Source organism: Phalangium opilio, unplaced genomic scaffold (genome assembly GCF_054372755.1).
Source record: "Phalangium opilio isolate 3A_F unplaced genomic scaffold, DU_Popi_V2 ptg000002l_1, whole genome shotgun sequence".
NCBI lineage: Eukaryota > Metazoa > Arthropoda > Arachnida > Opiliones > Phalangiidae > Phalangium > Phalangium opilio.
Genome location: NW_028324144.1, coordinates 5784544 through 5806187, shown reverse-complemented (window position 1 = coordinate 5806187; position 21644 = coordinate 5784544). Strand labels below are relative to the sequence as shown.

The 21644-nt window shown below is 34.7% G+C and overlaps 1 protein-coding gene across 1 annotated transcript in view; it reads left to right on the top strand.

Moving 5' to 3' along the window:
- The window catches only part of LOC149718442 (cell adhesion molecule Dscam1-like), a 211374-nt gene that overhangs the window by 151860 nt on the left and 37870 nt on the right, over positions 1–21644 (top strand). Inside the window, exon 8 of the mRNA XM_089845129.1 lies at positions 21127–21285. Coding sequence (XP_089701255.1) covers positions 21127–21285 — 159 coding nt within the window. The remainder of the gene's footprint in view (positions 1–21126; positions 21286–21644) is intronic.

Sequence of the window (21644 nt, the reverse complement as noted above, 5' to 3'; positions counted from 1 at the left end):
AGAGTAACGCATCTATTACATTATTATAAAAATGAAGGTAATAGTTGTTTGATATATGCTACATATGAGGCAAATATGCTACAAATCAAGCTTATGTGCTACAAAAGTACCCGTTTCTTAATAGATCAACATTTAAATACTAATTATACGCGACCGAATTTGCGGGTAAATGCAAGAATTCCATAAATCGTTATTTAGGTAAAGCTCGCATTCAGGGGTTTTGTTATACATTAGTTTCCCATAGGCGCCTGTAAAAATGTTGTTTCTGCCGAACATTAATGCTTGGGTGGAAATACGAGATTCTTAATGTTTTTAAGCTAAAAATTATTTAATATTTTTGTATTCGAATGAACTTATTTTTCAATATGTTTTAAAGAAAAAGAGTTTAAGATAATTGCAATCACGCAAAACTTTTACATTGAAAGATGAAACTGAGCACAGTTTCGTGAGAAAATTCACAATAGGGAACTACAACAGCGTTTATGATAACTACCCTTATAGACAATTATCTGCTGAGCTATTTTTAATTATATCCATTCAAATGAGAACAAGCAAAGATGCTTTTTTGAGAAAAACATCTGATTCACTTAACATCGCTACCTTACCTTTAAAATCTACTTAAAATAACCTTGATATACCATAAAGATACAGATTCTCATCTTCGTTCACCAACTTTTTCTAGTTTTAACCAATGCTGTGATGACATTGATATACTAGTGTCTCTGCTTTTTCCGTGGTTTTTCTAACAACAAATCGCACAATTTTCCTATACACAATAGTGTATATTAAATCTATACCTTAAGATATAAAATCATATATATCATTTAGAATTTTAAACAATCACAATTAAGCAAAGTCTACCACGATAAATTATTTTAGCTTCGTTTTCAGAAACATTTACGATTTTAAGTTATTCGCCATGCACCCTGAAAATAATTCTTTATTTAAATCTGAACAAGTGAATTTTAAAATTACCATTGAATGAAACCCTTTTTCTAGGGTGGAGTGCGTGATTACTTGGCTCTCATTTACGTCTTTTCATATTTAAAAAGAAAGGGATTCCCAAAAATTTCCCATTGTTTTCAAATTTCAATCCCTCGAGCCAGAGAGAGAGAGAGAGAGAGAGAGGAAAAAACTAGACAATGGAAAAACCGAAAAAATAGATGGATTTTTTCAGTCATGAGAAACTATCCATTTGCAAAGGGGTTTTTTGATTTAGCATTTGCAGAAAAAAAACCCCGCCCCATTCGTTTCGTTTTCCAAATGCTTTTTTTTATTCGTATTTATTGTTTCGGAATTTGAAGAAGAAAATGTAGAGTTGAAAAAAGGACATTCGGCTTAGACTGAGGAGAAACAGTCGGTGGGGAGATAAGCGTATTTAATGCATTTTTTCTAGACTAACTCTTTTTTTCTTGTTTTGTTTCTTTCTCTGGGTATTTTTGCCGCAAGGATTCTTTTCATTTTATTCGCCCGTGCTACAGGGCTTATTTTATGGCGCCTTTGTTTTAAATTTAATAGCTAAAACACCATACAATTCACCTAGTAGAAACCAAATCCTTAGAAGGGTGCTGAAATCTTGGATGGTCAGAGGGAATAAAGGATTGAATATTTGGGTGGCATACAGGAACGCTATTAAGGTAATATTTTTTGATCTAGCGAACAACATTAGTGGGGCTGAGAGTGAAAGTTCGACTTCACCAAATACGGAGCAAGTGAAGATCGAACCAGATATATTTCAATCGTTCTACATACTTTCTGCTACCCAAATTTCGAGTATTATTGCTCAAAAGCAGAGCCTACGAAATTAACTAGGCCCATGCGTGTCGCGAAGCGAGAATATTTTTTAAACCAATTTAGTTCGCCGTAGTTTTACGCTTGGGGGCGCTTATATTACCGTAAAATAAACAAAGTTCAACCCCGTGACCCTGTCGACTGCTTAAGTATTTGGGCCAAGGTCGCGGATTGTAAGTATACGTTTTTATTACTCTTACTGAATTATTTTAATTGAAATAATTTATTTTGTTGTCATCAATACAATCTAACCTAAAGATTCAATAAAAAGTGAATAGCCCCAAAAACATTTACGTTAATTTTAGGATGAAACATTTCTTTATCATAAAAATTTTATGGGTGACCCCTAAATTATCAACGATAATTTAAGGAAGACCCCTGTCACAACGGTAGTATAAGCGCCATCTCGTACACATATATGGTGAAAATATTTTCCATAACAAACAGGATATTTCCCCACATAAAATTTGACATGTATGGGCCTAGTTCATTTCGGAGGCTCCGTCAAAAGTGATGGAAGTAGGCTTCTAATTTTTTAAGTGACAAGGGGTGAAATTCAAATTATTAAGATATCAGTGAATGCATGGTTAAATTAAATTATAACTAGATGGATATTCGGGAATCGAAGTCCCTCTACTCTACTCAAAGAGGGCTGAAAATGGAGGAGTGGAAGGCTTGGCTTGAGTGTTCTCGCATAGAAAGTTTTCGTCTAGGTTTCCTGTGTGCGCGCGCATCTATCACTGACCTCTTATTGGTTGAAATACGTTGAACCGGATATTAGTAGGATAATATAACAAATTAATAAAAAAGAGAAGCGAGAACCCCCAAAATGCCTTTCCAAAGGGTACTAGTTTCAACTCCTCTTCTTTATACCCTCTTTGCTCAACTACAGTTTTTTCTTTCGACTATAAAGCTTTGATTATTTGATAATAGATGGCGGCGCTTTCTAGTTATGTATTAAATTAACAAATAAGATGACTTATGCGCGTTGTTAACTTGTCTGCCTTTTTGATCACCGTTGACCTAATATGGTTAAATAGTTTATGTCGAATATTTTAAAATTTCGCTTTAGTTACGTCATAAAACGTCATTCAAAAATTTTATTTCAATAATAATTAGTTTTATAATAAATTAAAATTAATTCAAAGTCTACTTTCGTATAAAATACAGGATTTTAAAATAATACAACTTCATTTACGCAAAAAAATATTTTTAAAAACTTGGAATATTAGTGTTGAAGTTATTGAGAAACTGCTTTGACGATGAGATCTTATGTTTGCGTATTTTCAAAGAGAGCATTAACGTTTTAAACCTTTCCAAATCAATTTGCTTGAAACCTTCAAGCTCCTATTAAAATGTAGAATTAATGTCGATAAGAAAATTACAACGATTTCTCTTTGAAGAATATTTCAGCTTTGATAAAAAGGGTATGAGGTTTCTGTGGTACATTTACTTTGCCTATTACATCCGTTGAATAATTATTTAAGCCGAATTAGTATTCTATTTGCGGCCTCCACATTTTGCAAGTAAAGGGGATAAATTGGTGGTCGTTTGAAGGAAAGTTAAAGAACCTACATAGTATAGCCTGAAGTAGGTCCATTCTGAATTTATTCTGATAAATTTAGGCACGAATACCTCGGTGGTGGTGGTGAGAACATTCTTTTTGCCTTTTTCCGGCCGACGCTTATGCACGTTCGAAATTTCCGAGCACGAAATCTAGTTTCTTAGATCCCCTAACTTCCTTTCTCTTTGCTAACCTTTCATAAGTACATGCGCCATCTTACCGAAACGAGAAGCTTTGTAAGCTGGTAACGTACTACATACCATCGCGTCCATACTCATAAGAGGGGTGGGACACTTGGGATGCTAAAACATTGATTTTTTATGCGAGTTTTTTAAATCTCGAGAGGGGTCTTTGACAAGGCTTTTTTTGAATGACAAGTAAGTTTTCTGCTAAGTGCTTTTGTGTGATTTTCGGTTTGGATTTTTTGGCTAGGTGAGGCAATACCTAATACTGATTTTCATGTCTTGCGATGAAAGCTTGTAAATATAGTTTTTAATTGGGATATTTTGAGATTTTTCTGTTGAGATACATTCCCCATTTTGAGATGATAACTGAGACTTCTGATTGCGATGGTATTTTCAGAGGTTAGCTGAAAGATACTCAAGTATTTGTTGGACTATTACGAGGTTATAACAAAATTCTAATTAGAATATTTTCTGATATTACGTAAAAAAAATTCCACATATTTTTATATCTTAAGCTGACAGGTGTAGTATTTCAGAAATTTCATTGAAATTTCTATAGAGAAGACAGCCTTGATATTTCGGGTGAAATGTAGAATATTATTACATGCTAGGCATATCTTTAATTTTGAATTTTAGTTAACATTTTCAGATATTGATAAACATCAACACTTTTGGGACATCTTGAAATGATGGGTGAAATACTTTGAAGTATTTTGAGATTATGACTGGGATACACAGAATGGAGTATTTTGAGATGCTCATTGAGATACATAAAATATTTTGGGATGATGATTGATATACATTGAGTGGAATATTTTGAGATTATACCTTAGATATTTCGAGGTTTTAATTAGTTGACTTTGGAATGCTAATTGAGATTTGAAACTTATTGAATTTGAATATTTTGAGATGTACACAAATGTTCCACACTTCATATCTTAAACTCCTATAAGTCCATGTAATGGGGCGACTTGCATGGAATAAAAAAGCCCAGTAATACTCGTAGCTATATCAAGCACCCTCTCGTATATTGGCTGTAAGCCAGAGGAAGGGATAATAGTTGTATCTATGGGCTTGTTGGAGAAAACTGTTGGAAAGTCTGTCGTTAGGCTTGCCCTATTATTAAACAATTCATCGCAGACGCTACTATCCATATTCAATGCGGGATGTGCGCGATGAGAACGCGTTATCAATAATTCATCGCGTTTTCTCTCCAACAGAATATTCCTTCGCATCTATCTATACATTAATGTAAGACCTGAAGAGCTTCTCCAAAGCCCTGGTATTAAACTCCTTCGCGATTCTTATTACCCTCGTAAAGCCCGGCGTAATATTGGCATATCCCTTCAATTCGCTTCCAGTACTTAGTTTAAGATGCAACGCAAACATTATTAATCGCTTTTTCAAACAGTTACGTTCCCAGCTGCTAATGCTGACTTTTGGCGAAGTTTCTATTTTTATTATATATTCAGCATTGGTAGACATCGAATCGAGAAATCGCCTTACAGCGAAAAAATTCACTAACTGGCTTAAGCAGAGGCTTAAGTCAAACATAAACGGATTTCCAAATAATCCCCACATAAAAATTTCTTAATCATCCTTACTTTGAAGTTTTATGACACCTATTTCCATGCTATTTTTATAAATTTTTGTTTTCACGCTTATTATACATATAATGTTTGAACGCTAGTCGATAAGTGATCCGTTGCGTAGAGAACTAGAAACGATGACAACAAGCTTCTGAGCGGCAAGAGAAAATTTATTTATATTGAAAGCTTCAATTACTGAAACTTCTAACCATATATTTTCCATGGTAAACTTTCTTCGATGGTTACTATCAGACAGGCAGATTAAGCTGGCTCTTTCTTAAAGTATTTTTAAGTTCAAAACGTTCACATTAATTTTGGTGAATTGCAGTGTACTTTACCACTTTTCAATATCGCAGAAGTTTTCAATCCCTAAATGAATTATTTTTAGCAATGTTTTCCATTTATATTTGTTTTCTATAAGCCAATAAATATTTTAGGTACAGTCATATACTTTGAAATTCGAACCTATGTTTGCTCTTAAAGGAGAAAGGTAAGGAGTGGAAACTCCATACCTATAACGTTGCCAGTCTGCACCCCCACCTACGGAAAGGCACCGAAGTCCTCCCAGCCTCCTCAGCATTTAGGTCGGGTCGTACAGTACGGAATCGTAAAGGGTGCCCCCTTTGTTTTAAAAATTGAAGCTAGTTTTAATACAAATACAATGACGCTACGCGGCAGCACTTAACAATCGCCTACCGAAGGTACACTGTGAAAGTTTCAGTGAATGCCGCAGGTCGCCCATCATAATTTCCACTCTATCTTACCTCATTTCTCCCTGGTTTGCTAGACTCTGTCTTATACTCGACGCTATTTTCGCATCATGCACTTACTTCTAAGGCATCTTTATATATATAAACTTTGTGGTTTTAGTAAGGCGACGCTGTATCTCGAATATATTTATCTTGGAGGGACGTTCTTAGCTTTATTCCTGTCGTCCGGGCAGCGTGATAGATCTCCTGGTCGCGAATGTATACATAAAGATAAAAGCTAATGAGTATTACATTATGAAAATAAATCTTGTTTCCGTATCCGGCCGGGTTTAGCTTTCAAAGCGCCATCTATCCTCGTCAGAAACCGTTCCGCTTCGCGTTGGCTCGTGTCGAAAATAGTTTCCTGATTCCGTAATTAGATCGGGTTATCTTACTTAGCATTGGCAATTATAATGTTTGTGAATTTTCTAAAGTTTATTTACATAAATTAAATTTAAACAAAAGGTGGTGAAAACTAGAGATTAGAATATAATTAAAAATTTAGGGAAAATAAACTTTTAACTTTTGTCGATGCATATTAATTCGAGGGTTTTTGTCGATGCATATTAATTCGAGGGTTTACATCTATTTTCTTAGAGCAAATATACTTAAATAAATCAATCAAAAAATTGTTTTTATTTACTGCTAATATACCGAGTAAATTACCATGGTATGCGTTAAGTTGGTAATGTGTGTAGTTCTACTTGTTTAGGATTTGGGGAAAATAAATTTAATTCTTCTCGAAACGTAGTAACCAAGGCTTTACATTTAGATTTGGAGAGCAAATATGCTAAAATTAATCAACAAATTTTTTTTCATTTATCGTTAATATACTGGGTAAATTTCCAAGGTATGTGATAAGTTAGTAGTGGTTGTATTTGTTAAGGTATACCCGTAAAATTAAAGGTTTTAAGTTGTGGAAACCAATTTAGAGCTAACTTCCTCAACTTTCACTAATTCTCTTGAATTTTGCTTAAACATTTCCTGAAAGAGAAATATATGTATGAAGAGAAATTGCTCGTGTAATATTTATTAGATTGAAAACTTGCAGTTTCAAAAGTTAAAAGATTTATCTTTCTAAATAGTTTTCGAGCTCTTGGTTTTTTTCCAAAAGATTGGTATTTCGCTATACAATTCTAAAATCTCATCCACGATTAACCTTCTTTCGTGCCTTATTCTAAGCCATATTAAAACACTTTATTAGACAACACTTCTTTAGGTAATTAGTCAAATGTTTTTTTTTTAAATTTCTTGTCATCGAGGTTTGTTCGAACCCTGATCGCTTAAACTGGAAAAATTTATTTCATTATTTTACACTTAATGAAATTGGATTAAGGTTTCAAATAAATTATCAATAACATTCTTAACTAATTCGTTGACAAAATATTTAATGGAAACGTTCAGGAAACATAACATTATACCTAAAAAGAACAGTCTATTTCTAAAAATTAAATGATCTCTTATTACAAAATAATTAACATTTAATTAGTCTTAAAAACGAGGACTACTGTGCCGCCATTGCTTTAGTGGCATCTGCTGAACCTTACTCCTACCTTACCCTCACCTCTGTCATCCTGTGAGAATTCAACCAATCTTATAAGTGTAAGAGGTTCGGTTTAGCAGACCAATATATATATAGGATATATTTCCTTTTATGTTTTGAAAAATACCACTCTTTTAAGGTATCAGGGATAGATTTAATTTTAGAAGTAGGAATGGAGAGCGGTTAGCATTTACTTCAGTCCAACTCATAGCCCAGTATAGAGCCCCTCCCACCAACACGTAACGAAAAGTTTAAATTATCTTATTGGCTCACTTAAAACTACGTTCTGATGACGTTGCTGACGGGGACGGCGAAAAATACGTAATTCCTTTTCACCTCTGTCGCTATGACCCGCCTCTTCTTTCATAACCCTCTTCCAAGAGGGTCTGGGACTTTGACACGCACCCACATTACTCTGTTCTCCATTCCTACTTCTAAAATTAAATCTATCCCTGAAGGTATGTTACCTGAAGTTTTCCTTTAAGTTAAACAGCTTAAACTTCACGTTTTCATTGCCTAACCCAAGTAGTGAAAGATTCCAGCTCACGCAGCGGAGTATCAATCCATCCTCCCAGGAGAGAAATCTCAAAGAAGAATCTGTTTTCTTTAGATTTTTCTCAACACCACCGTTCGTTCCTAAATAATCCCCCATCCTAATTACTCCGCCCATCTATAAAACAAGTGGTAGTGACGTCGTGTGGGCCTTAAAAGAAAGGCAGGATATTGAAGGAAGATTAAACTCGTTTATTCGAAGCCGGCGTTAATGTAAAAGATTGCTAGCGCCCTTTTAGAAGATGGGAGGGAAAGTTTGGTTGGTTCACTATGGGTTGTTGTATAGAACCGAGGAAGTACTTAAGGTAACGTGGAACTATCATGTAAAGGAATAAGCCTTATTCCTCCATATTAATATTTGTATCGTGAACAAAGGATGTATTGGGTTAAAGTCGCTGGCATCTCGAATCTGAAGACGACATCGCGTTTTTGCCTTCGAGACCCATAACTCTTCTCGACTCTCTTGGCATGTAATTAACTGTTTTACGCTTCTTTCCATAAGCGCCCAGTCTAAGACGATGGAAAGTTTTAAAGTCACAACGCCATGCAACTAAAGTCCACCAACTTTCCTTTCAAACCTTTAAACTCTGAGCAAGCTCTTTTTTGTTTATTGTAGAGAGGTTATTTTGATAGTAAATTTCCACAAACAACTTGTTTGCGAAAAGTTCTGGTGATTGGGAAAACAACAACCTTATTGTGTCGTAAAAACTGTCCTAATAATTAATTCTTACAACTATTTAATTTTGAAAATGAGTAGATTTGAAGAACTTTTCTCAGAGAGACGTAATCAATTAGGCCTATAGAGCTGTTCATAACAATATCGAAAATTGCTAAACATTTCCAATTAATCTATATATTTCTACAGGATGGTTCTGATAAGTCTGGGAAAAATTAAGGAGAATGTTAATCTTTTGAGCAATTTGGTGTCGAAAATGTAACTTCTATGACATTTTCGTGTCAGGGAAAACATTTTCCAGAACTACAAAATGTCATCAAACATTTTCGACTCAAAAGCACCCAAAGAACATTCCCCTTAATTTATGGCAGACTTATATGAAACACTCTGTATATAAGGAAACCCCTAAATCTCTAAATCAATTACTTACTATAATTGTCAATATAATAGTAACAAATTTCCTATGCGCCCATACTAATGGAGAATATTAGTGAAGATCGCTTAATTTTTGGCTATGGCATATTGGCTAGCCACCACCCCTCTATGCGTTGTGATGGAACCCATCCGTAAAAATGACGCTGACTTAATGTGGATGGATATTCTTTCGTAGACAAAGAATAGAATATTACTATTATGTATGCAAATTTGGTCGAATTTTAGTGGAAGTAGGTCAAAATAAGATAACGAAATTAAACAGATTCTTAGTGAATATTGGCATCACATAAAAATTTTAATATCTTCTCCCTTAAGAAAATAAAAATTTTGAATTGCAAGTGAACTTTAAGTGGGACCGTGCATGGAAAGTCTGGAAAGCCGCTAGGGGGAAGAGGAATTTTCTCGCCTTGTAGCTTGATTATAGCATAGCGAAAACTGAAGATAGTGTAGTGAAGAAGGGTAAGAAACACCCGCGCAGTCTCTCGGCGGCAAAGATCTTCGAACCAAAAGGATGGAGCTGGCGTCTTGAAACTTATTCCAAAATACTATAACTTCTTTAGAAATGCGCATAATTTTAATAGGCTAGAAATCCTTAATTAAACGAGCCGTCTAGCTGATCCAGTTACGACTTTCTATCTCCCAAATACTTTTGGAAAAGAAGATACGTGATGGTATAATGGCCCGTATAAAGTTGAGAGGTTACACCCCAGCTCCTTAATCATCCCACTTTTTGGCCTAGATTTTATATGCATCTTTGGCTATTGAAATACACACGTAGTTTATGGTAGGTTTGTGTGTTAGTGTATTATTGTGTTAGTGTGTGGTGTCGAGGAACACTAAAAGCACGAGAAGATCTGAAACGAGCCTGTATTGAAAGGAGTTTTTAAATTTATTTCCTTTACTCCGCCATTTGTGATATGTAACTCTTGCTTGTTTTACAATTGCTAATCTCGAACTACCAGCTTAATAGATATAGAAGATGGTTAAACCCTCAAATCGTATCAGCCATTCTTGACTCTAGCTGAAGACTGGTTAGCTATAGTTACACTTTCATTTTAATAACATATTAATATATGAGCTGAATTGAAGTCAATTTCTCGGTAGATTAGAGCAATTAGAAATCATAGCTATTTTCGGTTCGATTTTAATGCTAAATTTCACAAGATCTCTGATGGAAGCTACGTTCTAGAATTTTTAATCCTCATTGAAATACCATAAAAATAATGAATATTTCAATATATTATTAATATTAATACGAGTAATTTAGTTTAATTAATGCCTTAGGCCCCTCTTCGACGAGGACGCCAGGCCAGGGTCTACTATTATTGGACTAATCCATCATGTCGTCAATAAGGGTTATCTTCACAGATACCTTAACGCGTAGGGTCCAGTAAGAAAACGTAATTTCTCATATCTTATTAATATTATAAATCGATACAAGTTTCCAGTTACAAATACGCATATTTTAACATCGTCTTTAGAATAAAAAAATTAAAATGTTGCAACCTCAAAGTGTTATCGCTAACACACACGCAGATATAAATATTTAATAATTGTTATTTTATGCCTGTTCGGATACAAAAAAGGGGAACATCTTCCAAGTATCTATACAGTGCTTGTCCAGTACGTGTTTTCTTTACTCAAGATGTAAGCCGCTATATCAGCATCAGGAGGGTGAGGTATCAGTAGACTGATGTTTCGTACCCTTGTAACTTAGTAATAGAGAAAAATATCTCCTTCGAAGGGAGTATAAACCTACGGTCTGAGGATTTAAGCTAGTATAAATTTCAGAGATGCACCATACAACAGCTGTTCTCAGAACTGAAGCTGCTCTATCATAATCTTCAATTTTGAGAGTTAATCTGATATTCAATCTCTCACTGATTGATCACTGTATCTTCAGGACCTCGTTACTTATGATGCCAAAACTACTTTTTAAGGAAGCTGAGTTAAAGTACTAGATTCTCGTTAAGAAAGTTTTTTTTTAATCCGCGATCATCTTTTAAAATGAGTGGCAGATAAGTTACTAAAGGTTCACAATACAGCAACTAACGCTAAGTTTTGGCAATGTAGTGTTAATATAAATTTCATGAACCGATAACTGTAGTAAATAATTTTACAAAAGTATTTATTAACTTTGTTTACACTGTTAAAAGTACACCAACAAAGACGTTTGATTATGGAATGTTTATAAAATGCAATGTATGTCAGATTTATGGATACTTTTAGTCATAGTTTTTCTCTATAAATATGTTATACAATTACTAATTAATTTGGACTTCATCTAGCGTCCCAGCTATTCGTATTGCGTTCTCTAGAACTAGAAAACGATGGTTCTCTCCTTGCGTTTGGGCGACTTTTCCCAGTTTTTTGGTGTGGAATTATGCATTTGGTCATAAAGTTTTTCCCGCGAATTTTAGATTCGAAATTCTCTTTCCGTTCATATTATAGTTCGTAGATGGCGGGACAAATGTTTTTTCTACTATTTAAACACTATAAAGCTAGTCACTCTGAATTACTTTTCTGATAAAAGTAGTGTTATTTGTTGTTATTCACTATCATACTTGACCATTTACACAGTTCTGGGATTTCACTTGAGTAAAATTTAGGTTTAGTCAGTGACCCAGAATCTGAAAAATAGGAAATAATAACAACTTCACCTTCTCTTTACTTATCGTGTTTTTCACCGCTGCTATAACTTTATTTTTGTTCATCGATACCACCCGAACGATATTAGTGTAGCTAGCACACGGTGAATGAGTTTGTTTCGCCGTCCACATAGAACACCTAACGTGCATTCCAGCTTTCTCTTTCTTTACGTCTTCTCTTGGGCTTGACAGAGATAAATGGGAGCTCTCAAATTTTTCTCCTCAAGTACTTCATCAGAGAAAGAGAAAAAGGTGTAAGGCGATAGGCGTTGCTTCACCGCCTCCCACTACTCTATTCGACCAACCTAGTATCATCCTTCGTAATGGAGAAAAGACGATGTCATAGTTAAGTAGATTATGGTTAGGGATGTACTAATCTTGGAAGTAGAAAATGCAATCTCAATTTTATCGTCAAGAGGCAAATTTTCAAATAAATGCTCAAATATTGATACTGATCATGATATTACGTTAATAAATAATGTCAATTCGCAACTATCTTCCGTTAATTTAAAATTAAACCAATGGGGGCGATAAGATGCATTTTGGCATCCATTTTTTTAAATAAATAAACAAAGGCAAGCGTCACCCCAGTAAGTGCCACAGGTTCGGCTTAGTAACAATCAATAAAATTAAGAAAGTTTCTACACATTTATGTTATTAAAAGATAAAAATAAAACATTATTTTTGAGAAAAAAAACATACTTTATTTTAGAAAAAAAACATGTTTTATTTTAGAAAAAAAAACATGCTTTATTTTGAAAAAAAAAACATGCTTTATTTTAGAAAAAAAAACATGTTTTATTTTAGAAAAAAAAACATGCTTTATTTTGAAAAAAAACATGCTTTATTTTAGAAAAAAACATGCTTTATTTTAGAAAAAAACATGCTTTATTTTAGAAAAAAACATGCTTTATTTTAGAAAAAAACATGCTTTATTTTAGAAAAAAACATGCTTTATTTTAGAAAAAAACATGCTTTATTTAAGAAAAAAAACATGCTTTATTTTGCAAAAAAAAACATGCTTTATTTTGCAAAAAAAACATACTTTATTTTAGAAAAAAAATACTTTATTTTTGAAAAAAAAATTATTTTAGAAAAAACTTTTATTTCAGAAATAAAATAAATCATTCTTAAATGGAAATAGAATTTATTGCAGAGCCTGAACTGTTGTTTAAAATCGGAACTAAATTCTCACCTTAGTAAAGCATCCCAGTACTGTTTCCACAGTAAATAAATGCCTTTAACTGAAGATAAATCCATATTTCAATTGATAGACATGACACAATATTTCCTGTGAACATTTAACAAATAAACTCAGATTGTAAATTGAGAAACCTTTTCCACCTTTTTCTTAACCATTTCGTAAAGCGTTTCTGCACGATACCATCACCTCCGTGAAAGACTCTCTATATGTACTAAATTTTGACGTTGTGGCCAAATCCCCTTCATCTAGAATTTTATATATATAAAAATCCAAAGACGAAGGAGAGAAGAAAGAAAAAAGCCGTATCGAAATAACCTCCGGTAAATGATAGGAGGGGTTGGCTCTTCCGGAGCTAGCTTGCCTTTTCGCGATACAAGAGAAAATTTGCATGGTTATGGGTAAAGCCGAATTTTTAAAGTTAATTAACTCTGGATCCCTGGGATAGTCAGGAGGGTTTTTTTTTTAATACTTCATCTTGTGCCCCTCACAATGGAAACTTTTCTCCGGGATTTTCCCGACAAAGATAAAGGGTGCGTTACGTAAGAAATAGATTAGCATGAAAGTATCAAATGTTTAAATTTAATATCTTCAACCCTTTTCGTTTCTTATGGACTGAAGGCATACCAAATGTAAGCGTAAATAACAGAAAGTGTTAAACTGCAGTGGAGTATCTGTGGTACCGATTATGATGATTGCAATGAGAATATCTCGGTTTCTTCCTACAAATCATCACTCTATTTTATGATGTTATATTTTACCTCTCTCAAATTAAAATACTTTAGCTCTGAGGCATTTGTGACTTTGCATTATATTATGTTCTTAAAGCAAGTCAACGTTGTGGTTTAGTTTAAATTAATACCACTAGATGCTCCCGTAGTCGAGGTGTACAGTTGACTGGCCCACTAAGCTTAGCAAAGGGTAGTTTTAGCTCCGCCGAGTTCTGATTGGTTCAAGCCATTGGCTAAATAAAATTGGTGTGTAGAAGGTTAGCCAGCATGTTAGGGGGCGCCACAGGAACCGACATTTGCTTTAATGGTGTTAAAATTGCATCTGTAATTCGGTTCGCCTGTGAACACACACTAGTATTCATATGCAAATTTGTACTGCCTCAGTTTGTTGTATCTTTTTGCCTTTCATTACACTATAAAACACTGTTAAACTGATTGTTCTTGTTGGAATGTAAAGTAATCCTGTAATTGCTACGTAATAAATGGTGAGAATCCTTCATACACTTTGTTAGATGGTAGTTGGTGTCCAAAATAATAAATATTTGCCCAATATTGAAACGCGTCAAATTTTAAAACTAATTATCGAGTAAACAAACGAATATGCAAATGAAGTGAAATCTCGGTCCAAATGAACGAATCAAAAACTATAACAACATCACGTTAATCTACTTCATATTATAGTGTAGCTTCCATATATAGGTATACACATATACTTCGGCGGTTTTATTGGTAAAATGTAAATTTGCTTCGTCAACCGCGAAACCCGCGTGACGTCTTAACACGATTTTAATAGTCTCTCTCTCTCAAGCGAGTCCTCGGAATAGAAAGGACGGAAAACGCTGATATACTCTAGATCCTGGGATCCTACACTCCCGGATTCAATGTGTCAAGTTCCTAGAGAAGGAACTAGGGAGATACGAGGAGGGGAGGGGGCTTGAATGCCTCCCCATCCACTTTTGATAAGGAATTAAAATCGCGTTGCGTTAAAGAGAGCGTATCCGTTTAAAAGACCCCAACTCGGCGGAAAAATTTAGCTCTAAACTCCATACTTCGAACTGTGTTCCCCTTTGGGGATTTTTTTTTATATTTTTTCGATCGGAATTTTTTAAAATTTTTACGTCGGATTTCTGTCGATTTTCCAAGGGATTCGTCACTCTCGTAATAGGCCTACATATTTAGCAAAAAATATTTGATAACAAAACAAGCATTGTAAAATGTGTTAAATGTATTTGGAAAATACAGTGACCTATTTTTCCAATTGAGGAGTGATCCATTTGAAAATTCAGGGGTAAAATATAAAATAGTCTGGTGTTTGACCACCTTGACCAAAGACGTTAGATATCGCTTCAAACCATAAGACTTTCGTGGACTGGTAACGTTGAAGCCCTATCTATAGACTTTGGACCCACGTAACGTATGATTGTCTTAATCCTAAATCAAGCCGACTATTCTGCAGCAGAGATATTAAAATACTCAATAGAAGTGACTTAAAACTAAGTTAGGTCTACTAGACTACGCCCTAACAACCAAGTGAAGGTAAAGGGTTGAAAAACGTTGTATAGCTATATAAAATACGTTCATAAAAGTTAATACAGCTCACCAACATGTCATTACCATTATGTTTACTCGCTCTAAAAGTCTGCGAAATTGGACCTAAAAGGTTCGAAATGTTTGAAAACATCTTTACTCTTTAAGTTCCGAATTTCTCTTCAAATTCCGACATTTGCAGTCAATCAAAGAAAGATACACCAATAGGCTCACATAGATACGTGATTAGGCCTTAACATCAGCAACCCCATAGCTTCGCGATGGAGTTAAAGAAATTTGAAATCACGTTCATAATATTTTTTAAGCGAGGATCCCCTCGAATTTATCTTTTCGAGGAGGAGAAGAACTAGGAGAACTCTAGATAATTTAAAATCTATTATCGCTATTTTTCAAGAGAGGAGAGATAGACAGAAATAGCGTGCCGCGGGATAAGACTAACTCTAGGGGTATTCTTAAGTGTTATTTTCCTATAGGCGCCTGTAGAAATGTTTCCTCCTCTGAGCTCTGGTGTTTTGCGGGTTGAAATTAAATTAAGATTATATTGAATTTCTCGAATATGGAAATGAGATAACTCTTTAATCTGAAGTTAAAATGTAGCCGAAAAATATATTCCCAATAGTGTCTACGATTATTTTTGTATAAATTAGAAAGTTTAGAATATCTCGTCTTTTTGAAGATAATATTAAAAATACGTTCAGAATTTTTAATAAGTTTTTCTTTAAAATACCAAAGTTTTATATAAGAAAGGAAAACCGAAGTTGGGAACTCATAGGGTAAATCTTTCATTTTATCTTGTATATTTTTGAAAGTGATTTTTTTTTCGAATTTAACCCTACTGAACTAGGAGAAGGTTCATTAATTCGAGTTCTTCTCAAGGTTGTGTCCGCAAACCCCTAGCCATTCAGCCTGTTATGAATGTACTATTATATACTCGTAATATTTTAACTTTATTAATAATCCCTAATTAACGATTGTTTTATTGAATTTAAAAATTATAAAAATTTAGTTTATAAAAAAAAAAACATCTTCCACACATTTCAAACTGGTGGGTCCAAAAACTATTACTGTTTAGGAATCTCTTAAAACACTCGGGACTTGCACGCCGTGTAGCTTAGCCTTACATTCCTTTTCGCTTTTCTTAATTAACCTTGATTTTAAAATTACGAGTTCCATTTCCACTCCATTCCTAAGTATTCCTTGGTTTTCCATTTTTTAGCATAATCACATAATATACAGGTTGTTTCTGAAAGGTCGATCAGAAATTAAGGGTGATGTTTTTTGGGTTATTTTGAGTCGAAAATATTCTATGAAATTTTGCCGTCGACTCGGACGCCAAAATGTCATAGAACATTTTAGACTCAAAATTGCCCTAAGAACATCACCCTGCATATAGGCACCAGTATCATACAGCAAGCTAAGACCCTTGATTTCAACAATGGTTACTCCGTTTTTAACTAATTCGTTAGCATTAAAAATAACTAATAAACAAAGTTACCTATCATATTTTGCAAGCTTAACGACGTCGTAACGTTACTATGAGACATACAAAATAAATTAACGTCGATAATGAATATAAGCCTTTCATTTTTGTTTCAGGCTTATACTTCCCCTATACCTTGTAATAAATGTGATCTTGTGTGGAATTCACTTAAGATTTTCTTCCGCTCGAGTTCCAAGTCGTTTTTCACTGACGTATCCATCAACAAAAAATTCCAAGCAGAAGTTTAAAAAAAAATCCATTACCTAATTTTTACATCACCTTTCTGATGCAGGGCAGGGCCGGATATTGACTGAAAAATCGTTTACCGGTACTCGCGCAACTCTTATCGTTCCCGAAAACAAGGGAAGGGACTTGCTATTGAAAAAGAAAACTTACGCTTTACTTTTTAGGGAAAGGGAAAAAAATCCCCCTAAAAAGTAATTCTCGTGGTTTTTAGTAACGAAAAAGTTTAGTTCACCATCTATCATGCTTCGAAGAAAACTACATTTCTTTTTTTTTTTGGTGTTTTTTTTTTGTACTATAGAATTTGTTTTTTCATCGGGACAGTTAGTAGTTCATAACCTAAAGACAAAATCAGTATAATAATATACTAAAGACACATATTAATTATTGTTTGAAAACTTAATTCAATGTAAACTATACATTTCTTCGATAAACTCGAACTTAGCTTGGATTCGTAACAGTTTATGCTCTCATCAGGCTTATTTGATTTCAAAAAGTTCAAAGGGTCATTTCATTATAACCTAGAGATGAAATTAGTATAATCTCCAAAAGACACCATGGCATTGTTGTTTGATAATTCAATTCAATGTTAGTTCAACGTTTCTTCAATACATTCTAGCTTACCTTGCATTCGTAACCGTTTATGCTCTCATCAAGATTATTTAACTTCAAAAAGTTCAAAGGGCCACTTCAATATAAACAAATGTAGGTAATATATAGCGACACCGATTCTTTTTAATTTCGACCATTTAAACAAACACAGTTGAGATAACAGTGGCATTTCCATGAAAATTATGAAAACCTTTCAATGTGTTCGAATTTGAACTTTTATTTTTCATTTAAAACTCATTTCGTAAGCTGTCATTTTCTTAGAATATATTCAGAGTCTTACTTTTTATAAAAATATAAATTATTATAAATAAAAGACACAGTTTACACTGTAAACTTTACAGTCTATTAATAGAACTGACAGATGCATTTATCAAATTGGAAAACTCGAAACAAAGCAGTCAAACGCAGAAATGCAGCTACCGTACTATTCAACAGCAAAATCTTCATTTCCTTATATGTTTAACACATTACAATTATCCGCCCATAACATTCGCAACATTAATTTTTTTAAGCGGAGACAAAATTGTTTCAGTAAATCCCTATGACCACATATCCGATCATTTTTAACATAGAGCAATTATCTTGCCCCAACACTCGCAATTCATTAAAATTGCTGCCTGCAAAAGAATCAGATCGCCCTTGCACCTAGAAAGTGTACCATTCAGAATTTTTACAACGGAGACAGTATTGTTTCAATGTTGGCGTAGAGATTAAATCCTTGTGAACCGAAACCTTCCCACATTTTTTTTTCACTTTAGTCTGTGTTCCGACTTGTCGTCTTTTCAATTTCCTCTTTTCTATTCGTTGCGTAATTTTTTGTCTCATTTTATTTATTTTTTCTGTCGTTTTTACCTCTCCGAGTGACGTATGTCACGGAGAGGTATTACACCGGTCGTGTCTGTGTGTCTGTCTGTGTGTCTGTCTGTGTGTCTGTCAGACCCCACGTGACCGCGTTCGCAGTTTGCGTATTGGAGCAAACAAATACCCGATTTCCGGAACGCGTTCGCGGTTCACGGAAATTTGGCCATTCATCTACCAACACAAGTCTTTACTAAGTGGCTTCTAAGGACCACAATCTGCTAGTCTTTGTCCATCCCACATGGACACTAGTCTGTACTTGCTAGCTTCCAAGCACCACCATCTTCTGTTCTTCGTCAATTTCACCTTGACACCAGCTTCTATGCACCACCATCTTATGTTCTTCGTCAATTCCACATTGACACCAGGTTCTATGCACCACCATCTTCTGTTCTTCGTCAATTCCACATTGACACCAGCTTCAATGCACCACCATCTTCAGGTCTTTTGTCCATTCCACATGGACGCCAGTCAGTCCATTCTGGCTTCTTTTCCTCCGTCATCGTTTGGTTCCAAGATATACGCGGCGATCGGCTAGGGTTACGAGAAACGTCTAGCCTCCCAATGGCAGGGCTTCCACCATCGGTTCACGCAAATGCGTTTTTATCTATTATTTGGTTTTAAGATATACGCGGCGATCGGCTAGGGTTACGAGAAACGTCTAGCCTCCCAATGGCAGGGCTTCCACCAAAGGTTCACGCGAATGCGTTTTTATCTATTATTATAATGGAAACGAAACGTATATATACCCCAAAATTTGAAAAAAGCGGGCAAGAGGGGTACCCTTCACTTTAAACGTCAATATTAGCAAAGTTTCGAAAGATAATAGAAACAACTTTATTTTAAACGATTTAACTATTTTTAAAGTTATTTACTGGCGATTAAAATAATTAAAAATAATTATATTTATTTAAATATTAAAGATAAACCCAAGTACCGAAGTCGTTAAATCATTGCCTCCTATATCTATCAAGGCCCGTGCATTGCGTTATATTTCGTACATTGTCTCTTATATCTTTTTAGGCCCGTGCATTGCGTTATATTTCCTACATTGCCTCCTGTATCTATCAAGGCCCACGCATTGTGATATATTTCCTTCATTGCCTCCAATATCTATCGAGGCCCGTGCATTGCGATATATTTTTGAGAACAACAACCAAAATGGGAAGCTCCTCTCAGAAGCATAATAATTTGTTTTCTCAGTTATATGAAATGAAAATATGGATAATATTTTCGGCAATTCGATTTGAATGGCTCTTTCTGATGTATCATTCTCTCAGCACTGTTCATAATGGACAGGAACGTAGAGATTCGAGACACTAGGAATTACGATAGTGTTTCAAATCGTCTGTATTGAGGGCTTAAAGGCTTGGAGTGAGTCGAAAGATAAATACACATCCTATTTTTTAGTTGTACCATGCGTACCACAATGTTGCCAGGCGTTTATTGAAGGATGCTTGGGTACTTGGTACAGACTGTTACGTCTACCAAGTTTCCTAGCATCCAAGAATAAATAGGATTCATAGAAGCCAGTGTTAAGGGCATGTCATGGGTCAAGTCGTTAAATATATCGACGCAGTTAAATAGCTGATGGCATTATTTTATCCACTTTCCCATTGCCTTTCGAGTGGAAGTTCAACTTTGGCACGGACGACAGATGGCGCTCTTAAACTAACTACCCCCAAAAATCGTTGTTGTCTGCTCATTTTCCCCTTCCGCGTTTTTTCGTTATAAACTTATGATTTAACGAACTGTTAAGATAAAATTTCATATTTCCTAAGACAGATAAGCTTCTACTCCTTTCATATTACTCCCAGTTAGATTTAACGCTTAAAAAATATATTTTCAATAAAAACACCGCTTCCACTAGTGGATTTATACTCCTTGTTAGATTAGTGTAGGTGTAGAGAGTAATCATTACAAACGCTAAAAAATATATTTTCAAAAATGAAGAACATAGAACATTTATTCTATATCAAAAAATATTTTGGTGGTAAGATTGCTTTAGAAAAATCCAAACGGCTAGATATTGTTAAAAAAAGAAATGTGTAAGCTATTTGTAGATGAGATAATTGTTTTACATGTTTTAAATGAGACTAAAACTTCCACTATTGTGTCTAAAAAAGTGTTGGCCATGTATATTTTTTAAATATGACGGAATTGCGGTTGATATGATAGCGCCCTATTTGCGAACAAAACCTTTTTTTAAACTGTTTAATCATTCTTTGATAGAATTTCGAAGGAAGAAGTTAAGTGTTAGATTTGCTCGATTAATTTTGTTCGGCAAATAATATAATTAAGCCTTACGTATTACTGAAGGAGATTGATTTTGCCAACCTTTGTGAGTATTTAACTGTTTAATAATTATTTTGGTTAAGTGGGAGCCTAGCTTATGTGTGATTGGGTTGTGGCTTCCATGATTTGGGCACATTTGCTTTTTGTGTGGCGAGGTATGATTCAGCTTTGATATGGACAAATGTTACAAATCATACTGGTAGACTAAGAATGCGGTTGAGGTATAGCGAGAGAGTAGAGTTTCCACAGCAATTGAGAGATATTGAAAAGGCTTGAACAATAGACTATTTTAAAATTCAATTCCTGCACTTGCAAAGAATTAAAAAAAGCGATAGATGCATATATTTAGGTTGTTTAAGGGGTAGTGATAGTCATCTAAACTCGGAGAGGTAATATTTTGGCTTTCCCAACTTGTTTTTCTCGCAGAAGGAAGGCGACTTCCCTTCAACGAACGCCAGCAAGTTTTCTCCAATGGGACTTTGATGGTGCACAACGTGACCCGGGAAGCTGACGAAGGAGCCTACCTTTGCACCGCCGAAAGAGGAGAACTAAGAGTCCAGCGGGAGGTCAAGATTCTTGTGCTCAGTAGGTTCGAGAGAAAAATACAGGGTGTTTCTGATAAGTCTGTCATATTATAAAGGGTGTGTTCTTTGGGTCAAACTGAGTGCAAAGTGTCAATGAACATGGGGTATACAACATTTAGTTACGGAGATATGGGCTCCCCAAAAACTGATTGGCGACTAAATCATGGAAATAGTTAAACATATCAGTCTTCAATCTTATAACGTTGTTGAACCTTTACCAAGCTCAAATGCAGTCGACAAGTGTACTATTAACTGGGTAGAAGCATAAGTTCACAAGATATGTTCCATAAGTTTGTCACTGGTTACTGAGAGCTTTTCATGAAGTGACGTAGGTGAAACGTCACAGATTCTCGTAGAGAG